The sequence below is a fragment of the Lactuca virosa genome, chromosome 7 (assembly GCF_052849685.1).
Source record: "Lactuca virosa cultivar CGN04683 chromosome 7, Lactuca_virosa_CGN04683_v6, whole genome shotgun sequence".
Lineage (NCBI taxonomy): Eukaryota > Viridiplantae > Streptophyta > Magnoliopsida > Asterales > Asteraceae > Lactuca > Lactuca virosa.
This window is the reverse complement of record NC_136432.1, coordinates 111,670,365-111,691,349: the sequence shown is the minus strand read 5'-3', so window position 1 is coordinate 111,691,349 and position 20,985 is coordinate 111,670,365. Positions and strand designations below refer to the sequence as shown.

At 36.3% G+C, this 20,985-nt stretch overlaps 1 protein-coding gene across 1 annotated transcript; it reads left to right on the top strand.

Annotated features, from left to right (window-relative positions):
• The first annotated feature begins 7,461 nt into the window (after positions 1-7,461).
• On the top strand, positions 7,462-9,534 carry LOC145127049 (3-isopropylmalate dehydrogenase, chloroplastic-like). The gene is made up of 6 exons (XM_079062301.1): positions 7,462-7,675; positions 7,915-8,235; positions 8,327-8,488; positions 8,610-8,750; positions 8,855-8,932; positions 9,451-9,534. Exons 1-6 carry the CDS (start codon positions 7,478-7,480, stop codon positions 9,532-9,534), a joined length of 984 nt encoding a protein of 327 aa, XP_078918427.1. The 5' UTR covers positions 7,462-7,477.
• Positions 9,535-20,985: the final 11,451 nt, after the last annotated feature.

The following is a 20,985-nucleotide window of genomic DNA, read 5'->3' as shown; positions in this document are numbered from 1 at the left end:
TCTCAAAGAATGATTAAAAGAATTCAATTAAGGTTCGTTTTTATAAGAAACGTTAAAGATCTTACATAGGAAAAACAAAACGAACCCTTATGGTAAAAGAATAACATAATCTAGAATTTGAAATTGATTTGGAAAGCATATCGCAATGTAAGAAAATTTAAGCAATATAAAATTGGAAATTGGTCAAGTCAAACATCAATTTCGTCACATTAACAATCTTGAATAGCTGAAAAACATCATAGGTCATGACAAATATATGAGTCTCGTTAGTTTGTTTGGGCTCGATCGTTAGAATTCCGGCATGTTCTAACACCTAAAGCGAGTCCTGAAAAATTGTCCAAGTGATTAGTTGTGATAACATCATATATCTCTCTCTCTCTCTCTCTCTCTCTCTCACACACACACACACATACATTTTTCACCTATTGGTTGAAAATTTTGTATTCCTTTATAATTTGTGGTTCGTCAAGTGAAACCATTATGCAACAAACACCCTATTGGTGATGTTGACTTTTTGATTGTCGTCGTTAACTTCCTTGGTTGCCGCTTCCCCAGAAGATGGGGGGGGGGGGGGGGGTAATTACATGCGATCTTCATTATAAGAGTAACATTTTCAACAACTATTAAAAAATATTAGTGAATTTTGATGAAGAATGGACATGAAAAAATAGACAGAAAAACACATGTGTGGAAGACAACATTCGTAAAGTGAAGGGTGGATGGTTTCATTGCGAGACAAGCAAACCAATTGGGAACCCTTATGGTAAGGATGTTGAATGCCTTTCTTCGATGTTCTATTTTACGAACTTTCCAATATCGTTGGACTCTAAGGGCTTATGGCAGGTCTGTGCCAAGTATAGGAAGAATGTAGATGCATACATAACCCGAAAATAATCGAAGATGGGGAAGAGATTCAGGTTCATCCAATTTCTTGGGTGGATAATGAGGCTATTATGGCTCAATAATTATCTGTTATTTGGATAAGAAACTGCCATCACTTTGTTTTTGTGGCTAGATTCCAAAGAGTTAGACAATAAAATAGTATGCAACAACAAAAGAAGTTGGGCCCAGGATATATTACAAGTAGCCATAAACAATCTTACGCTTCCATGGCTGCTAGAAGGGAGGTATTGGAATGAAATCAATTGTAAAAGTGACAAATAAGAAGTTAGTATCGGAGGTAACAAAGATTATGATTGCTAACGTGATGTTTTAGCTATACATAATATGTACATGATATGATTAAATGAAGGTCTTATGGGGTTGTCAATTCTTCATGTTGGTGGAATGTGGGTATGGATTGACTTTCCTAACGATGCATGTTGTGCTTTCCAAAAGAATATTAGCCTTACACATTTTTTCAATAAAGTTAATCCAGTCACAAAGAACTTTGTCATTGATGAGAGAATGGTTAGGTTGGAGGTGGTGGGATTACCACTATGTGCGTGGGGTTTGCCTTGTTTAAAAGAATTGGAAGTTTATACGGGGAATTTATGATCTTTGAAGATGATCAGGATGTGGCAGCAAGCTCCATGAGAATATGTGCCAACATGAAAAAGGTCGTTATCTCAGAGTTAATCAATGTGGCTATGGAAAATATGGAGTATCAAGTTAGAGTTAGAGAGTTAACGACGTGAAAAGCTCTATTTAATTAGGAAGATGATACAAATATGTAACAACCGCATTTCCAGGTACAAGTGTTTATTTTTCAAGTTAGGAATTTAGGGATTTTCCAAACACCATGGTGTTGTAAGGACTAGAGCACACCATGGGAGATGTCGTTAAGTGGTGGCACGGTTAGGACCTCACCGCGACGCGGTGGTGACTTGAGCCATATTTAAACAACCTTATGATTAGGGTTTCAGTTCATTCTCATCATCCACCCTCCAAAAAGAAACTCAAAGTTGAGTGTGTGTGTGTGTGTGTGTGTTCTTGGTGTTTTAGTGTGTGTTTTTCGTGTTTCAAGTAATTGGGGGCTATTGGGATAAGAAGAATGTGGTCATTTCATGTTACAAGGTTCTAGTCGACGTGGCTGAGGTTCGGGTGGCACTGTCTGTCTAGAAGTAAGGCATGGTTTCGGAGTTTTCAGACTCAGATGAGGAAACAACTCTCTTTGATGTTAGTTCGTTGTGATGACACTTGTTCTTCGTTGGCTCACATGTTTCTCGCTAGGGACTGAATCAGCATTGGTGTCAGAAAAGGGTCGTCAGTTAGGGTGTCTCTGTGTTGGTTGTTGCAACTTTTGGCTTTCAGACCTAAGAGTTCTAAAATAAAGTCATAGTAGTCGTTAAACCGAGAGCGTGCATATAGAAAACGTCAAAATCTGACTTTGTGAGAGGAAGTTATGATTTTTCAAAGATTCGACAAAACATTATTCTGCTCAAAAATCAATTTTTATATCAGTCGACTATTATCTAAAATAATCTAAATGAGAGTTGAAGATATCGTTAATAGGACATCAATGATAAAAATTCTGTCGAAAACGGACATTGGATGACAGAGTTATGCTTTTTATACGAGATTTAACAGTCTGAGCATGTGTGAAAAAATAAATTCAAAACTAGCCGATAGAATCTAAATGAAAGTTCTAAATCTCATCGAGAGCTTTCTGGGGATATAAAGAACATCAAAATCGGAGTTCGTATGAAGAAGTTACATAATTTTGAAAATCTGAAACACGTCGTGCGTGCACGATGGGCAACGGGGTTCTAGAAGCAACCACGCAGCCCCACCCGTTATCGAACACATGTCAAATCTTGGATGGAGCCACGTCAGCCTAGTGCATGGCGTACAAGCCTAAGGTGCATGGTGTGCATATATTTTTCACCTATAAATACTCCGTTTCGTATATGCTTTCACCTCTACACCCCTACACACATTCTCTCTCGAACAATCTTAGCTTTTTAGACCTTTTCCCTTTGTTTTTAACCTGCGCCAAAGCCCTGTGACAACCCTGAGTACTCATTTGAGTAGTAGCCTTTGAGTAGGAGATCCCGAGTCAGTATTCTGCCCGCTTAGTTCCCGGTTCTCATCTATAATACTCTGTTAGTGAGCTACACTTACTCAGCCTTTGTGTAATTTATAATTATAATTATAAGTCATTACTAGGAACTTATAAGTAAGATTTATCAATGATTCTCAGTCGTTATATTGCTTGATCTATTTACGTGAGTGATTTTTAGGCTGGATTTAGTGAGTTGTTTAAAGTGGGATTTCCAAACAGTATACTCTATATACCAAATGGACCCTACCTGGTTCTTCCTTATTTAGATATTGAAGTAGACTTTGGTATTATTGAGGAATCTAAACCCTTAGGATAATAGTTCCATGAAGTATGAAATTAGAATAAGACTTAGCGTTATGTACATCTAGGTCTTTTGGAAAAGGTGTAAGGCGAAGCTCTGCCCGATTCACCAATCACCAGGCACTTTTGTCAGGTGAGTGCATAGTTTCTGTCAAGATCATATTCTAAAATAAAAGTATTATTTATATGAGACATTAAATGCTTGCGTGTATTATCTATGATAAATGTTATTTGTATGATTAGGATAATACTACTGAATTATAAACAATATTGGAAATCGATTGCCTTTAAATATAAGTCTTGCCCTAGGTTAAGAATAACACTTTTAAAGACTACTTAGATGAGATTAGGCTGGATATCAATTAGATCTCATGACTGGGGTAGGGTGTGTGAGATTAGAGTAGAGTCTTTCTCCTCTTTCTTGGATGACCTAAAAGGGTGGGTCCAGATCAGACAACTAGCAAGTATGTCTGGGTCATCGATCAGAGTAGATGACAACACTTGACTATTCTAGGCGGTCTAGTGAATTACGTTGTTAGCATGGACTTATAACCCATGGACTTAGATAAAATGGGATACCATATTTATCAAATCTCTAAACATTGGTTGCCTTATATGACTTACACTGGCCATGGACACCCCTAGCGGTGTAGTCAAACAGTTGCTAAAACAATTCATCAGGTTGGATGATTCCTCCAGATAATCGTTGCTTTAATATATGTGAGGGTCGATTGGGCTAGGTAGTTGGTCTTAGGTCAGATTTTATATATATTATCTGAATGCATTGTTTTGCAGAAAAGATATTATTTAATATCAACAAATTATTATGGACCTGATAACCCTATGTATCTCACCAGGTTTTTCCAAAACTGATCCACTCATTTTATGCATCATGGGTAGTGGAACCAAGGCTGTAATAGTTTAGTTAGGATGTCGAGTGGAATAAAGAGATGTGCCTGTAATATATAGGTTCAGGACCTTTTATATTTTACGTTGTAATGTATGTTTGGATATGAACGAATGACAACCTCAAGGTTTTTAAAAAATAACTTTTGTTATCATAAAAATGTTTTATTTAACTAGGAGTTTCTACATCTCAATTTATAAAGAGTAGAGAAAATGTTTTAATTGGTTCTAAAAATGGGGGATGTCACAGTTGATATCAGAGCATTAGTTTAAGCGAACTAAGAATTTAGAAAAATTCTAGACTTAAACTTAGAAGCTAAGTATGATATGTGAGGTGTGTGATAGATTACTTTAGGATAGATGCCTTAGTTGTCTTAGACCCTAGTAGTAGCATAATATAGGAAGATGCCTTAACTGCTAATTATGTGCTAAGTGATATATATATATATATATATATATATATATATATATATATATATATATAAGTAGTATATCGCTATCCTAAAACTTCCCGCCTCTATGACTATAGAACGACATGACGATCACTAGGAGTGGAAGAGTCGTCAATAACGAAGGAGGTCAAACATCGCAGAACGTCGGAGCAGCTGTCGTTGAAATCCCGATGAAGGAAGCTCGGTCAATGATGCAATTAATGCTCGATCAGCAGCGACGTGACTTTAGGGAGCTCTTAGCTCATGAACTAGCTAATGGTAGAGGAGGAGCGCATGTGATCAATGAGCCAATGGTTGTTGAAAAAGTCAACAACGCACCAATTCCTTCTCATCCAGATATGATCCAGGAAAAAATTTATGACTTGGAAAGTCATCAAGGACCAGAGAAGCCAGAGGTCCAGAGAAATGATGAACCAAGAGGATATTGCAAGTATAAGGACTTCAGAAATTGCAAGTCGTCCTCATTTAATGGGAAGGAAGATCTCATAGGAGTAATGGACTGGATCTCGGAGATGGAGATGGTGTTCATCACATGTGGTTGTACAGGGTAGCTACTAACCACCTATGATGTGAGGCAATTCAAAGGCACAACGCTTCATTGGTGGTACACATTAGGGAAGATTGTGAGCCCTAGCAAACTACTACATATGACATGGGACGAATTTTTGCCCCATTTCAAGAGGAAGTTCTATTCAGCCGAGAAGATGATGGAATTGGAGAATCAATTCTTGGCTTTATCGAAGGGAAGTATGTCAGTGGACGAGTACACCAATCCTTTCATTGATAAAATGGAGTTCGCCCTGTGACTTGTTCCGGATGAACTGGCCAAGATTGATCTGTATGCAAAGGGATTTCCATGGGACTACACTGTGCCAGTAAAGCAAGAACCTACTTTTGAGGCATCCGTTTGGGCTGCAAAATCTATGGAAGGTATGATGAAGAAAAGAGTTGCCAACAGGACTTAGGTTGGTGAAAAGAGGGAGGCTGAGGAAGCAACAACAACAAAAACATCAAGAAGAAGAAGAATTTTTCGAAGTCAAGCAACAAGTTTGGGAGCAACCAAGAAGGGAAGTGGTGTACCCAGTGCAAGAAGAAGCTTTTCAGCGAGTGCGTCGTATGCTTTAAGTGCAAGAAGCCCGAGCATATTTCTACAAATTACCCAGTCAACGGAAAATTTTGCTTTAATTGTGGAGAGAAGGGACACATGAAGGCAGAATTCCCAAAGGTTTAGAAACCAATCCCAATGATCATGCCACCAACGCCCAATGGTCGAAGCTATCATATGACCCTTACTGAAGCTGTAACGCCCTGTTCCGAATCACTTTCCTAATTCGGGACTGTGGCCTGAAGATAGGTTATCGTAAGGCTTAGGGCCTTTAGAAAATAGAGGTCTAGACCCATTTAGGTACGGATAATGTAATTGAGGTGATCCGGGAGTTTGGGTTGTGTCTTGGAGCCAAGGGGTATATCGGTAAAGTGGCAGTTCGAACTCTTTATGAATTTTGGATTTTCGTTCGGAAGGTTTTGAGGTGAGGATAAGTTGGTAGATGTGTAGATCTTCTCGCCACCTTTTCGTGCATATAAATAACGCCAAAAACGGAGTTGAAACGAAGAAGTTATGGTCGTTTGAAGTTGGAGTAGTTCGGGTGTGTGACCGTTGAGTTGTTGACCAAGCTCATTTAAGGCTCACGGCGTGAGCATGAAGTGATCACGATGTGAGGAGCATCTGATGCACCAAAACCCTAAGTTTCGAGTATTTAAAGGTATGAGATGATTAGGGTTGCTTATCCTCGGCCTCTTTCACTTCCAAGACCTCTGGAAACCCTAATCTCAGCCCCCATTGAAGCCTTGGTCATTTTTGGTGTTATTCAAGAGATTTTGAAGCTTTGAAGCCCTTTGAGGAAGAAGAAGATCATTGGTAGTGCATTTGTTAGCTTCTTGGTTGCTTCATCAGCTAGTTCTGGAGCTTTGGGACCTTTGTAAGTCCTCAAGCTCATGCCTTTCCTTTCCTTGCTTACTAGATCTCAGATTTCAGTATTAGATAAACCCACGCTCAGAGAATTACTTCATGGATTTTTTCACGAGTAATTCTGAGATGATAATATCTTATAATCTTAAAACAGAGATATATGAGTTGTAGTTTACAAATCGTTTGTACATTGATAATATGTAAATGCATCGGTAACTTGATGTTATAAAACATATTGTCATGCATGATTTGATGTGTAAATGGTGCAAGCATATAAGTCAAAGTTTATTCCACTACTAGAAAAACAGCCTTTTACGATGCGCAATTTACGACACGCACTGATTTATGTTACGCAAAAGAGAGCGTCCTTAAAATAGCGTCATCTCTTCAAAAATTTTAAGGATTTACGTCACGCATTATTGCGTGCCCTTAATTTAGTGTCTTAAGAAAAAAAATTAAAAACACGGAGGGCGCTTATCTTAAACGCACGTCGTCTGTACCTGTCGCTTTATAATTTTAATGAAACGCGCGTTTAATAGACAAGGGGGGAAACGAAATCCCTAAAATTTTGAAAACCCGCCTCGTTCTTTCTACATTTTATCTATCTTTCATCTTCGCAATCGACTCTCCTCTCTGATACTCTCTCCTCTAGATCTCCCTTCATTTTCTACCTCCCGTCTCCCTGTAAACCCTAAGCCGTCGCCACCTCCCTTCTCTCTAGCACGTGCTAGGGTTTTATTTTCTTCCACGCTTCCGCTTCTCTGGAACTAGCGTTTTTTTTGACTTTTTTCGATTTCTTTGGAACTGGCGTTTCACTTGGCGTTTCCTTTCAGCAAGTCGTTAACCATGGCTTTGCAGATTGCGAGACGTTTCCTCCGAATCCACACAACAGATGAGGTATTCACAACCACCTTCAGGAACCCTACCAACAGGCTCTTCTCGCCGACGGATCGGAGCTATTCTTCTAGCTCCTCCGATCTCATTCGCGCCACTCTCTTCCCCGGCGACGGTATTGGTCCCGAGATCGCAACCTTTGTCAAACAGGTTCAATTCCGCCTTCTTTATACTCAATATATTGCTAAAACCTGATCCTTGTTTGTTTAACACAGTTTTGTTATTCTTATGCTGTTGTTTTCTTTCATTTTTAGGTTTTTGTTGCATAGTTTGGGGTTTAAGAATTTCGTATTATAATTCTTCTGTTTAGTTGGTATATATTCAATTTAAAATAGTAATCGCTAATCAAATTATGTATGTATGTTGAATTTGCTTTTCTCATTATGCAGATATTTAATGCTGCAGAAGTCCCAATTGAATGGGAAGAACATAACGGAGGGACAGAAGTAGATCCCATAACCCAAAGCTTTGTCACATGGGAAAGTCTAGAATCTGTAAGAAGAAACAAGGTTGGATTAAAAGGACCCATGGCTACACCAATTGGAAAAGGTCATCGTTCCTTGAATCTCACTTTAAGAATAGAACTAAACCTGTATGCAAACGTCAGACCATGTTACAGTCTACCTGGTTACAAAACTCGATATGATGATGTGAATCTCATCACAATCCGTCAAAACACAGAAGGAGAATACAGTGGTCTTGAACATCAAGTAAGTTTATATCATCTTCATATAGATTCATCATTCATATCATACATGATACATTCAAATCAATGTTATGCTAATTCTGATCTTTCTACAGGTTGTCAGGGGAGTTGTTGAAAGTCTTAAAATCATAACACGTCATGCAAGTTTGAGAGTGGCTGAATATGCTTTTCATTATTCTAAAGCTCATGGTAGAAAAAGAGTTTCAGCTATACATAAAGTTAACTTCATGCAGAAAACTGATGGCTTATTTCTAAAGGTATTAAATTTACATAGCTTTTACCATGTTTCATACTTTCATTACACTAAATTTTAATATTTACGATTTGATCTCACTATTAAAAATCTGATATTTTTCCCTAAAACATTAAGTGTGGAAGGAGAGACAGAGAAATGAGGTTCACCGATGGGAGTGCCATAAGAACCAAAGCATCAAATCTAAAGCATATGGAAAATGCATCAAATCTGAAGCATATGGTGATGTAGTGAGGTTCTACACTGGAGCCATGCCAATATTTAAGGTTATTTGATCAACTTTTCATTCTTTTGTGTTTTTTCATATCAGATGCTTATAAACCCATGCAATTCATTTATCTTTTTGCTCTGTATGTTGAACTTTCACCAGGCATATAGGGACTCCTCATTGCAGGATTGTAAGAAAGCATCTGAAGAAGTAATTCCAGTTATCATTAGCAAGCTTCATGTATATTCATGGTTAATTTATTTCTGATAATATTATTCAGATCCTTATATAGTCGTTTCGCATATATGTCTTTTAGGATAAGGTTTCTTCTGAATCTGAATGAATACAAGAAAGAGCGGAGGCTGTAATGCTTCTTAAGCAGTTAGATTTTCCCGTATGTAACTCGTGATGTCCGATCATTAGCCTACCCCTAGTGTACCTGAAACAGATCCATCTGAGAAACGGTGTTTGCCACAGTGCAACTATATACGCTAATACACTTATGCATGCTGGAACAACAGTGGATACATTCTTGAGGGAGAATCTGGTAATTTCACTATATCATATCTACATAATTCATCATTTTACTACTATAATAGCAATGTATGTACATTTTCTTTACACATATTTGTAACTGACTTACAAATCTTTACTCATAATAGCAATAATGCAATCCCTAAAAAGAACATCCGTTGCTTATATTTGTAGCAAGATTTATGAGCAATTTGTAAATGTTTTATGTTTGGATACGATTTCAGGATTGGCTAAGCAGGGCGACAACTTGGGCTAAGTTCAGCGCGACAGGTGGACTAGGTGTTATCCATGGAGGCCATTTACAGTAAGGAAGATCACTAATGGCACCTTACCTTCCACAAAGTGGGGCGGGTGGTGGTGGTGGAGGTGGTAGTCCCTATTCAGAAGGGGCTGCACTTTATGCTCTTGGTTTAATCCATTTACAGCAAGGAATAACTATTTTATGCTCTTAAAATGGTTAATCTGCTTGACCCTAAAAAGGTTTACTTTGATTCAAGACTGATTACTCTAACTGATTGCCCTAAAAAGCATCACAAAACCCTTGATGTGGTACTTGTTCAAGAAGTTGTTGTTCTAATTCCTGATGATATAGAAAGAGTAAGCACTTTTACACTACATTTAGTTTGTACCTAAGATCTTGATTTTAGATTAAAAAAGTTTCAATTTTGGATTAAACATGTTAAAGATCAGAAAGCATAGGGACCATTTTTGTAATTCAATTAAAAAGTTGGTTACTTTGAATATGTAGGTGTGGGGGAAAAAGGACAAGGAGAATCTTATTTTGATGGAAAGATATCATTTTTTTTTGCTTCAAGTTGTAAAGAATTAAGATGCAGAGGTAATAAATCATTATCTGAACTAAATGGATGATCCACTTATTTTGAGCGTTATAGTTCTGCCGTGTTATTGATTGAAAAGAAGGATGAAGAAGGTCAATCTCATGTTCTTTCAGCAGCTTTAGAGGTAACATACACATAAACCTTTTTTTAATACTTAAATTAGAAAATTAACAAGGGCAAATTTGTAAAATGTTTTTTTTTCCTACAGATTGCAGAAGGGGAGACTTCAGAAGTTGATGCGAAATACCGAGCATTAGTGGCTATTGGATCACTGGTATGTTAAATTTGAATGAAATAAATAAGAGATTTAAAAATATGTGTGTATTATGGTATGATGGTTTATATTTATGATAGATTGGTACTTTAAAATGTTAGCGAGGTGGGTTAAGACTTTCAAGATCTATTGGAGATAGAGATGTTGGGGAGTTCATTATTCCAGTTCCTCATGTCAAACAAGTGAAGGTTAGTTTTGTAATTAAACTCAATTTATTTCTCTTTTTATTAACAACTTTTATTTATTCATGATCTTCAGCCATCTTCTGCTGGTAGGCGGCTTGTAATTTCAAGTGATGGAGTCTGGGATGCTCTTTCCGGTGGACAGCAGCCCAGTACAGTACACCAGGTCATGACAAACTAATGATATGGAGGATTTTTTTGACATGATATGTGAAACAAGAAGGTGCCCCTTTATAGTAATGTAGTATTAGTTATATAGTTAGGGAAAACCTCTTAATAACCATGTACAATTAGATCCCTTTAATATCAATGTATTACAATTTTTTGACATGATGTTATTGGATGAAATTTATTGTTTTGGTATATATTTTTTTTCTATATTTTTGTATTATGCGTAAAAGAGTATCGTAAAGGCACGTTGTATATGCATATTGTAAATGGTTGCTGAAGTTTATGGCACGCAAATGTGTGTCATCTTCATTTATGACAGGGGTTATAATGATACGCAATGCGTGTCCTAAACGTGCGTCGTAAGGTTACGACACGCAAATGCATGTCGTCTTCGTTTATGACAGGGCCTTTCTTGATACGCATTGCGTGTCGTAAATGAGCGTCGTAAATGCGTGTCGTAACTGCGTGTCGTCTCTCGTTATGACAGGGCCTTTCTTGACACGCATTTGTGCGTCGTCTGAGCGTTTTACGACACGCATTGCGCGTCGTAAAAGGCTGTTTTTCTAGTAGTGTTCGTTCTTTTTGCCTTAATGGGAAAAGCGATATTGTCACACCCCAAAACCGGAACGGGGGAAACGTTCTAGGGTGGAGGACGTCATGTTTAGTATCACAAGACATGCATCATAGTAATCAAGGTAATAAACAACCATTTCATTAGAAAGAAAGTGTTTACAAAGTATGTGGTTCACATAACATAGACTACAAAGTAAATAACAAAACAAGACATGAAGCTATACTGCTCCATCTTCTGAATCCCAGTGCGCGCACCTGTCTACTGGTCTCCTGAGAATACAAGTTATTTTGAAAGAGTAGACCAGCATTTAAGCTGGTGAGTTCATAAGATTTTAGTGATGTAAGTAAGTTGTAAGAAAGTTGTAAGAAAGTTGTAGTAAGTTGTAAGTTCTATTTAGAAAAGTTCGTCTGTTCCTCCAGAAAATCCTATATTTCCTGCTTTGATGAAAGATAAGTAAAAATGACTCTACAATCCTTTCTATGAGTACTAAATGGATACAAATTATATAAAACCCAGAGTAAACAAACAATCGGTTGTGTGTATATGCCCTAAGTCCACAACCAAACAAGGAACATGAAATGAGGTGGAAGGCACACATGCCATTGTTTGTTAGATCATCGTTGTATATAACCCTGGCGTATTCACTTGGTACTCACGGAGTTAACTGTAATAGTTCCTTTATATTTGATGAAAAGATTCTTTAAGAAAACCCTTATTTCTTTTAGTAAAAATGGTAACCACAGTGGTTCCTTCTATAATCACTTAGTTTATGCTAGCTATATATAATCTAATATCGAACAGATAGTTAATTGTGTGAATTTGCCCTAAGCCCACAACCAAACAAGGAACAGGAAATGAGGCGGAAAGCACATATCCAACTACCTATCGGGTATTAATTATATATAACCCTGATGTATAAACTACGGTATTATAGAATTAATCACCTAAGGTCCTTTAAGTTTATACTGGTTTAATAAAATGGATTAAACCCTTTACTGGTAAGTTTCTAGTTTTAAATAACAAATGTTCTATTTGAAAAGTATGTTTTGTACTAGAAAACGATGCATTGAATTAGTGTCCTATGACCTGGCCCATACCTGGTACCCCTTATGATTACTTGGTGTATACGAAACATATATTTAGCTAAGATCGGATAGATAGTAGGCTGGGTGAATCTGCTGTAAGCCCACAACCAAACAAGGAACAGGAAATGAAGCGGAAAGCACACATCCTATTACCTATCGAATCCAATTAATATATATTCCTGATGTATAAACTAAGGAATCATAAAGTTAGGATTATAGGCCCCTTTCTACTGAATGTACTAGACTCGACTGTTCTGTTTGTAGTTTGAAAAGATGTAAGTTTTCTCTAGTTTATAACTATCTTAACTCGAAAATAGTTTGCATTAACTTTCAAGTGGAACTGTCACAATATGAAAGTAATGGGAAAATGTAAGTACACAGTTGTCTTTTGAATTGACATTCTGACGTACTGATTACCTTAAAACATGTTTGTTTTATTAAGGTCATAATTGTTGGATTAGTGTCTAAGTCCATAACTATAATTGGTATGTACTTGACCCGACTTGGCATGGTCCATTTGGGTTGCATGGCATCGGAACATTTGGATAGACCGTTTATGAGGAAAAGACATTTTGTGACATATTAATATATTATAAGTTCTAATATATTAATATGAAATCATGTTATTTAATTAGTATTGATCAAGAATTAATTTGGACTTAATTTAGTGATCAAAAAGAGACTAATTAAATATATGGGGATTGATTGTGTAAATCATTCATTCTTATATATATGGGCTTATGATCCAAGATTCCTTTATGTTGGGTTTAACCCATGTGGTGATCCATGGATACTCCATGGAGGTTAAAACCCATGGAGCATAAGGAATGGGTAAAGTCATGAGTTACATGGTGTAACCCTAATAGCCACACTATATAAGAACCCCTTTAGTTCAAGAAATTGGCACTAGTGATACATATTTTGAGGGCTAGCCAATTTGAACATGTATGTCTTCTTCTCATGGTTATTCCAAGAGTTCATGATGTTGTGTGAACCATTTGAGGTGTCACACTTGGGGCACTAGGCTCTCAAGCTTCATGGAGTCAAGCAACAACAACAAGGTATGTATTCTATCTATTTTATTATCCTAGTATCAATGTTTTGGTATGCTAGTTAGGATAATACCTTGGATAATCATATTTGCATGTATAATAGAGAAAACATAGATCCAAGGTATTTAGGGTTGCATGTACAATTAGGAGTGTTAGAATGCTCAAAACCCAACAGTGGTATCAGAGCCTAGGCTTGTTTTCTTGTTATACTTGCAAAACTGCTTAAAAAAATCGAAGCTGTTTGCTGTCTGATCATCAGACTCGGCGAGTCCATCAGGAGACTCGGCGAGTCCATGCCTAAAAAGTGATCAAAACGATCCAACTCGCCGAGTTGGTTCATGCACTCGGCGAGTTGGACCCCCAGACAACATATTTTCGAGTTTTTTGGCTAGAAATGGACTAGAAACATTACCCTAAGATGTTTTTGAACTTATAAACTTGTTTTTGATGTGGTAATGTTCATACTAATCCAATTTCAAAGATAATTGTCAATAGATTCATGTTTTGTATTAGTTTAGTGATTAGGCTAATTACATGAAAAAGTTTGATTTGAATTATCTTGTTCTTATGAGTTGCTTAGATTAATAGAAAAGTTAATTGATTATGTGTTTTCAATCCATTTTAATCTAAGAGTTGATTCTAAAATGTGTTTTGGTAACTTGTCCTCAAGTTATATGAAAAGTCACATTTAAGTTTCATAAAACTCATAAAAGTTGGTAATGGTTACAAAAATGAAGAGTCTTGTCCTCATGTTATGGAGGTTCAAGAGTCACTTCATTAAGTAATAAAATGTGTAACCTTAATTAATTCCATAAATTACAAAATAAAGAAAAGTTACATTCTTTTATTAGTTTAAAGTCTTCCATAACTTGTCCTCAAGTTATGGAACTTGAAGAGTTTTTTAATTAAAACTAATTTAAACACATAAGTTATGGAATTAATTAGTTTTGAATAGTTTCAAAACTTGCCCTCAAGTTTTGGAATTTGAAAAGTTTTCTCTTATGAATACTTTAATTCCAAGTTAGCCCTTAGAATTTTAAAAGTTAAAATTCAAACCCCATACTATTATTATAATTTTAATTATATAGATATGTATAAGATAAAGTCAATCTTACCGTTAGTAGGCCTCATTCACGAAGCCGGTCTATAAGGGGGGTATAAGGTTACTGCCTATAAAATGGCAGTTTAATGGGTGTCCACTCTCACCCACCGCTTCCTTGACTGGTGGAGGGTCGTTAGCCGAACGGGTAGGACAAAGACTATAATTCTCCCTTCATTAAAAGTATTAATGATAAATACTAAGTAACTAAACATTTATAAATTCCCAATCTTAGTTACTTAGGAAAATGTGAATTTGGTGCTAGCCCATAAAATTACACTTTGTACCTTACCAAGTCGTTAGTGGAGCGTGTGTGGTTAACCGGCACACTAACATGGACTAGTAAGAGTGGCAAAGGGTAACTTAACTTTATTATAGATCGGTGGAGCGTGTGTGGTTAACCGGCACATCGATTAGGTAATATTGTTGAGGGTACCAAGTCAATTTGTATGGTTATTCACACCTTGTTTGTGATCCTCGGCATCCCAGTCACAAACTTGAGAGGGCACAATCGAGATTCAAACATGCCATTGAAAGTTCAATGTATCTCAAAAGATCTAGGAGTTTCAAATCCAATTAAAACTTAATTATATTTCGTTTTTCATGGTGGAAATTGGTAAATCGTCATTTACCTACCTTCAACTATTTTATAACTTGGATTACGGCATCCCTCTTCCAGTTATAAATAGGTTGTTGGGTCCTAGCCTTAATATTTCATATTGGGTGTTATATTAAGGACTTTAAATCAACTATCTTGAATATCTCCCAAAAGATGATCTTCCCAAATCTCTTGAAACAAGTTTTCCTAAAATGAAGATGATGTCTCATGGAAATCATACTTCTTTCACCTCCTCCAATTATTCTCCCTAACCCACAAGTTCCTGAAAAGTTTAAGGTCACTCAAGCCCTATTGGCAAGCAAAGGTCTATGTGTGATCACATCTTGGAGATGTAGTCACATATTGACAAGCCGGGAGAGTTGGGTGTCAAAGTCTAGAGGAAGCTGATGATCAATCACTTTCTAAGTCACATAGTGAGTTCCTTTGGGACTCCTATGAAACAGACTATGACAAGACCCTTAATGATCTTATCTATTTGCTAAGATCAACTTCCTAAAACTTTATGGACATTGACAATGATGACATTGGATATCCAGTAAAGCTCTCTCTTCCCAATGGAAAGGGATCGGCCATAGTCAACTCGGTTGACCAAATGGTAAAGAGAGAGGCTAAGTCTGAGATAGTCCCATTATCAAGGGTCCATTGCCAAAGAAAGGGGCATTAGTTGCGAAGCTGCCAAGTTTACCTAAGGATGTTAAAGTCAATAAGTTTGACTCTACTTCAGGTAAAGTCCACTATCTAACTCTACTAAGTTTCTATTCTGAGATTCTTGATACATGATGCGACTGGGTCACATGTTGATGTTTTAAGAATCAAAGAAAAAGTGAAGAAACTTAAAGAAAGAATATGTTGAATCTGATGGCATAGATGGATTTCTATCGCATAGTTTGAAGATCGGATTCTTGAGCTACTTCTTAAGAGTTATGATATATTGCTTAGGAATAAATAACAACAAAGTTTTCATGTGCTTTTGCATTGTAAGGATAGTTTTTCCGCAAAGTTTTTTAAAATAAAAGGAAAAATGATGATTTTATTTATTTATTTTAAAATATCCTTACAAATGGCATTTGAGGAAAAAATTGTTGCTTATAAGATTCCATTAAGAGCAAGAGTGGAAATATGAATTTGATTCTTTCATTTGTGGTAGTGTCTAAATTTACCAAATAAGGAAAGATTCTCATCACCTAAGTTTCAATTGGACCGAAACTTGGAATCATGCAATTTGTAGAGCATGATGAATGAGAACCTTCAAGCATTGGAAAAATTAAGACTAACCACTTGTTCACATGGATGTGTGAGTCAAGTAACGGACTAAGGGATCGAGTACACATTCTTGTGCACTGATTAAGTCCACCACAAAAGATCGATAAGACTATTCGTCATGATTTACTAAAGTTTAGTAAATATGGTTATACTTACAGGCTTAAGTATAATTTTGAAGCATTGGAAAAAATTTCAGTGTATGGCGGAACGAATGAGAAGAATCAAATTAGGCAGAAGGATAAAAGTTTCTCAAATCTGAAAAGATGGGAGAGTACTTTAGTATCATATTATATAATCATCTTAATGATTAAGAGACCTTATCACAATTCATCCTCTAAGTGCATTCTGGTAGCTAAGAAGAGGAGCTATGAATTGTTGAAGTGGTTAAATCAAGAAGATGATTTATACTTCGTTCGAAAAACAATTCTTAGAGTTATACTCTAAGATTGTAACTTGAGTGACATGTCTTAAAGAAGGTTTAAAAACACTTGTCAAATGTAAGAGTAGAAGGTTTCTACTCTTGTACATTTGAAATTGGTAAGTTGTGTTGTTTTGGATAAAACAAAGACCAACTAAGGCCAATTGTGTGAAGTGTTTGTCTTGATTAGAATCCACACTATCTCTTGAATATCTGACAAGAAAGTCTTATATGTCAAGAGGACAGTGGGAGTCTTAAAGGTCTTGAAAGTCTCAAGAACTAATCAAGAATAAAACCTGAAGTTCTTCACTAGCACACGACTTGAGGTTTATAACCTATCGTGTCGACATGTCTGTGCCTATTCAAGTTGGCTTTGCATAGGAGTTCTGAGAGTTCTCAATTGGTTGCACAGCTACTTGGAAGCAATGGCAGGCCCTTGAGCTGCCAAATGGCAAGAATTTAAGATTGCACAAGTTTAATCCATATAAGTGTGGATTTGTCAGTAACCTTGTCTTGTGATTATGGTTTTGACAAAATTCATATGGATATGAACTCATACACCATAAAATCTAAGTGTCATAAGGTTTCTCTCCGATTCATGAAAATGATGGTGAGGAAACACTTTCACTAAGTAGATTTTAGCTAGATAGCAATTGTGATATTTGCATTCTCAAAGTCGTTAGTGGAGCGTGTGTGGTTAGCCAGCACACTAACATGGACTTGTGAGAAGTGGTAAAGGTCTAAACAATCGAGACTATGATTACGGCATCCCTTTTCATAGTTCTTAAAATTGTTTAGACACACCTGTGAGCTATCTAAGATAAGGTGTATGATATTGATAAAGTTTTATCAAAGCAATCTAGTATCAGAAATCTGAACTTTGGTAAGAAAGTCAATAAAGTATTGATTTCTAGAAGTCCAGCTGATTTCTGATTACATGTCAAAGCTAGTGGGAGCATAAGTGTTATGCTAATAATCATCATGTTAGTGGGAGCATGATAATTATGATAAAGGTTGCAAGTTAGCAATGTTAATTATAGAAAACAAAAGTTTCAATTCGTGAGGCTGCAGGGGTTGAAAAAGTTGTTTTGCTATAATTAAGGGAGAGAAAATTATACTTCATTTCAATTCTAAAAGCTTAGATTGAGATTTTAATCGTATTTAGTCAAGGATATATATATGAATTTCATGTTGGAATGGCTCAACATAAGGAAATTCTATATATGGGTCCATTATTTGCGTTCTAAAATTCGATTATGATTACGACACCCTTTTCATAATCTGAATTATGAGAACTTGGCAAATAGAAATGGAAATGTTATAGCAAAAGACTGGTTTAGTCTTTATGTGAGACATCATGACTCGTGTCCCATATGCTTCGGATATAGGATCGATTACATGTGCTATATTTATCCTTTCTAAAATTTTCCAAATGCCTGGGGCATTAAGAAGGGAAAAGGTCTAGAACTGGATATGACTAAAAGGATTAAGCAATTGTCGAGGACAATCTAAGGTTTACCAAAGATTGGTTGCTCAAGGACAGTTGGAAGTATAGTGATAATTCTGGAAGGACCATATTGACATAATCTGTAAGGAGGCAACTCTTGTTCAGAAGTGATAGTCAAAATGGAATATGGAAATGTTTCAAAGTTGGAAATTATTCAATCTGTGTAAGATTAGGAAACTTAATGCAAGAAGGATATTTCCAAGGAGCTGATCTCCTTTGGAATGCTCTGTAATGGTTGTTGTCAAGTCTTTCTGACTCTTTGCATAATCATTACAGGAGGATCAATGCATATAAGTTTAGAATCTAACAGATTTCAGTAAATGGCATGAATTTGGAATTCTTGCATTTGCAGTAAGGATTTGGGACTGTGAAAGAGGATCATTGGAGTTATGTTCAGTTGATCTAATTCACAAAGTGAAGATCATAGACAAACATAGTATGCATACTTGGTGTATGGCATGACTAGTGTTTAGAAAACATAGTGTACATGCTTGGAGCATGGGACAACTATTGTTTTAAATTCAAGAATAAAGTTGATAGCTGAAATAGTATACAATGAATAATGTGTAATCATATGGTGATAAATAAAAGGTGTTTTATTTATGTTCATAGGTTTTGATACCATATTAGATTCTATTATTATTGTGTTTCATTTTGCATGTTTTGACTTCCAGAATAACTAGGTCGTTCTTCCTAATTGACTAAGTTATTCAAACTATCCACAGTCGGTCATATGTTGGAAGTAGATATGAATCAAGATTGTCATGGGTTGGCTTGTAGAGGTCTAAGATGTTGGACAAGGGGCTACAACACTCATGAGTGCTCATAAGTTCTGAGTATTGGATTCAACCCGCGCTCATTGGAATCACTTCATGGATTTTATCACGAGTGATCATGAGACGATAATATCTTATATTCTTCAAACCTAGAGATATGAGTTGTTACTATGAGTTGGTTGTACATTGATTGCACGAAAACGCATTCGGTAACTCGGTGTTATAAAACGTGCCTTTGTGTATGATTCAACAAGTAGTAGAACAAGCCATATGAGTCGAAGTTTATCCATTCCTTTTACCTTCGGGATAAAAGCGATATCTGTGGGCCCCTCGATGATTTGGTGATGACAAATGTAAGTGCTCGGCCGGGCCTGGACTGATTTGATTTGTTCAATTAGTCAATCGTCATAAATCGGAAATCGGGAAACAACAAATGGACAGAGAGAATGATTATAATCCATGTCTCAGTCCATATGATATCTAGAATGGAGGAATATATGATCCCTTATCGAATGGACAAGTCATTGACAAAGGTCAGAGTTCATCTACAAGGTCAGAGTTCGACAGCGGCTTTTGAGAGCTACGATTGCCAGTTGGTTCCTGAAGTCATACGCAATAATAGTTTTAGACTTATCCAAGTGGGAGACTGTTGGATTAGTGTCTAAGTCCATAACTATAATTGGTATGTACTTGACCCGACTTGGCATGGTCCATTTGGGTTGCATGGCATCGGAACATTTGGATAGACCGTTTATGAGGAAAAGACATTTTGTGACATATTAATATATTATAAGTTCTAATATATTAATATGAAATCATGTTATTTAATTAGTATTGATCAAGAATTAATTTGGACTTAATTTAGTGATCAAAAAGAGACTAATTAAATATATGGGGATTGATTGTGTAAATCATTCATTCTTATATATGTGGGCTTATGATCCAAGATTCCTTTATGTTGGGTTTAACCCATGTGGTGATCCATGGATACTCCATGGAGGTTAAAACCCATGGAGCATAAGGAATGGGTAAAGTCATGAGTTACATGGTGTAACCCTAATAGCCACACTACATAAGAACCCCTTTAGTTCAAGAAATTGGCACTAGTGATACATATTTTGAGGGCTAGCCAATTTGAACATGTATGTCTTCTTCTCATGGTTATTCCAAGAGTTCATGATGTTGTGTGAACCATTTGAGGTGTCACACTTGGGGCACTAGGCTCTCAAGCTTCATGGAGTCAAGCAACAACAACAAGGTATGTATTCTATCTATTTTATTATCCTAGTATCAATGTTTTGGTATGCTAGTTAGGATAATACCTTGGATAATCATATTTGCATGTATAATAGAGAAAACATAGATCCAAGGTATTTAGGGTTGCATGTACACTTAGGAGTGTTAGAATGCTCAAAACCCAACAATAATGTGATGGATAGTACCCATACTATACGCTCTCCCTGCAAGAGATTATGGGGACCAAACGCGACTTCTGCAAACAAATTGCTAGGCCGTGTAAATTCACATTAAAGTTATATGATCATGTATACCCAATTTACTATCACCTTTTGTTTAGAACAATGAGTTAGTGATTATCGGTATAGTTAGATCATGTATTGTTCTTCTGCTATAGCATTTAGTATGTTCGTTCTGTTATAGTATCTTAGTATGTTCTTTCTGTTACCATGTATTGTATCTACCTCCCTGTTTCTCTTTATAGTATGTTCTCTATGTTATCGTGTATTGTATCTACCTCCTTGTTTCTGTTTATAGTATGTTCTAGTATCTAGTATCAACTGAACCCCTAAACTATACCTATTATAGTTTACTAGTATGTTTACTTGAACTGTTACTGAAAAGACTCATTTATGTACTAAGTTATGATTGTACTTTAAAAACG

Coding starts and splice junctions, on each gene's coding strand:
- LOC145127049 (XM_079062301.1), top strand. CDS start 7,478: ATGGCTTTGCAGATTGCGAGACGTTTCCTCCGAATCCACACAACAGAT. Junction 7,676..7,914: donor TCGCAACCTTTGTCAAACAG/GTTCAATTCCGC, acceptor CTCATTATGCAG/ATATTTAATGCTGCAGAAGT. Junction 8,236..8,326: donor ACAGTGGTCTTGAACATCAA/GTAAGTTTATAT, acceptor ATCTTTCTACAG/GTTGTCAGGGGAGTTGTTGA.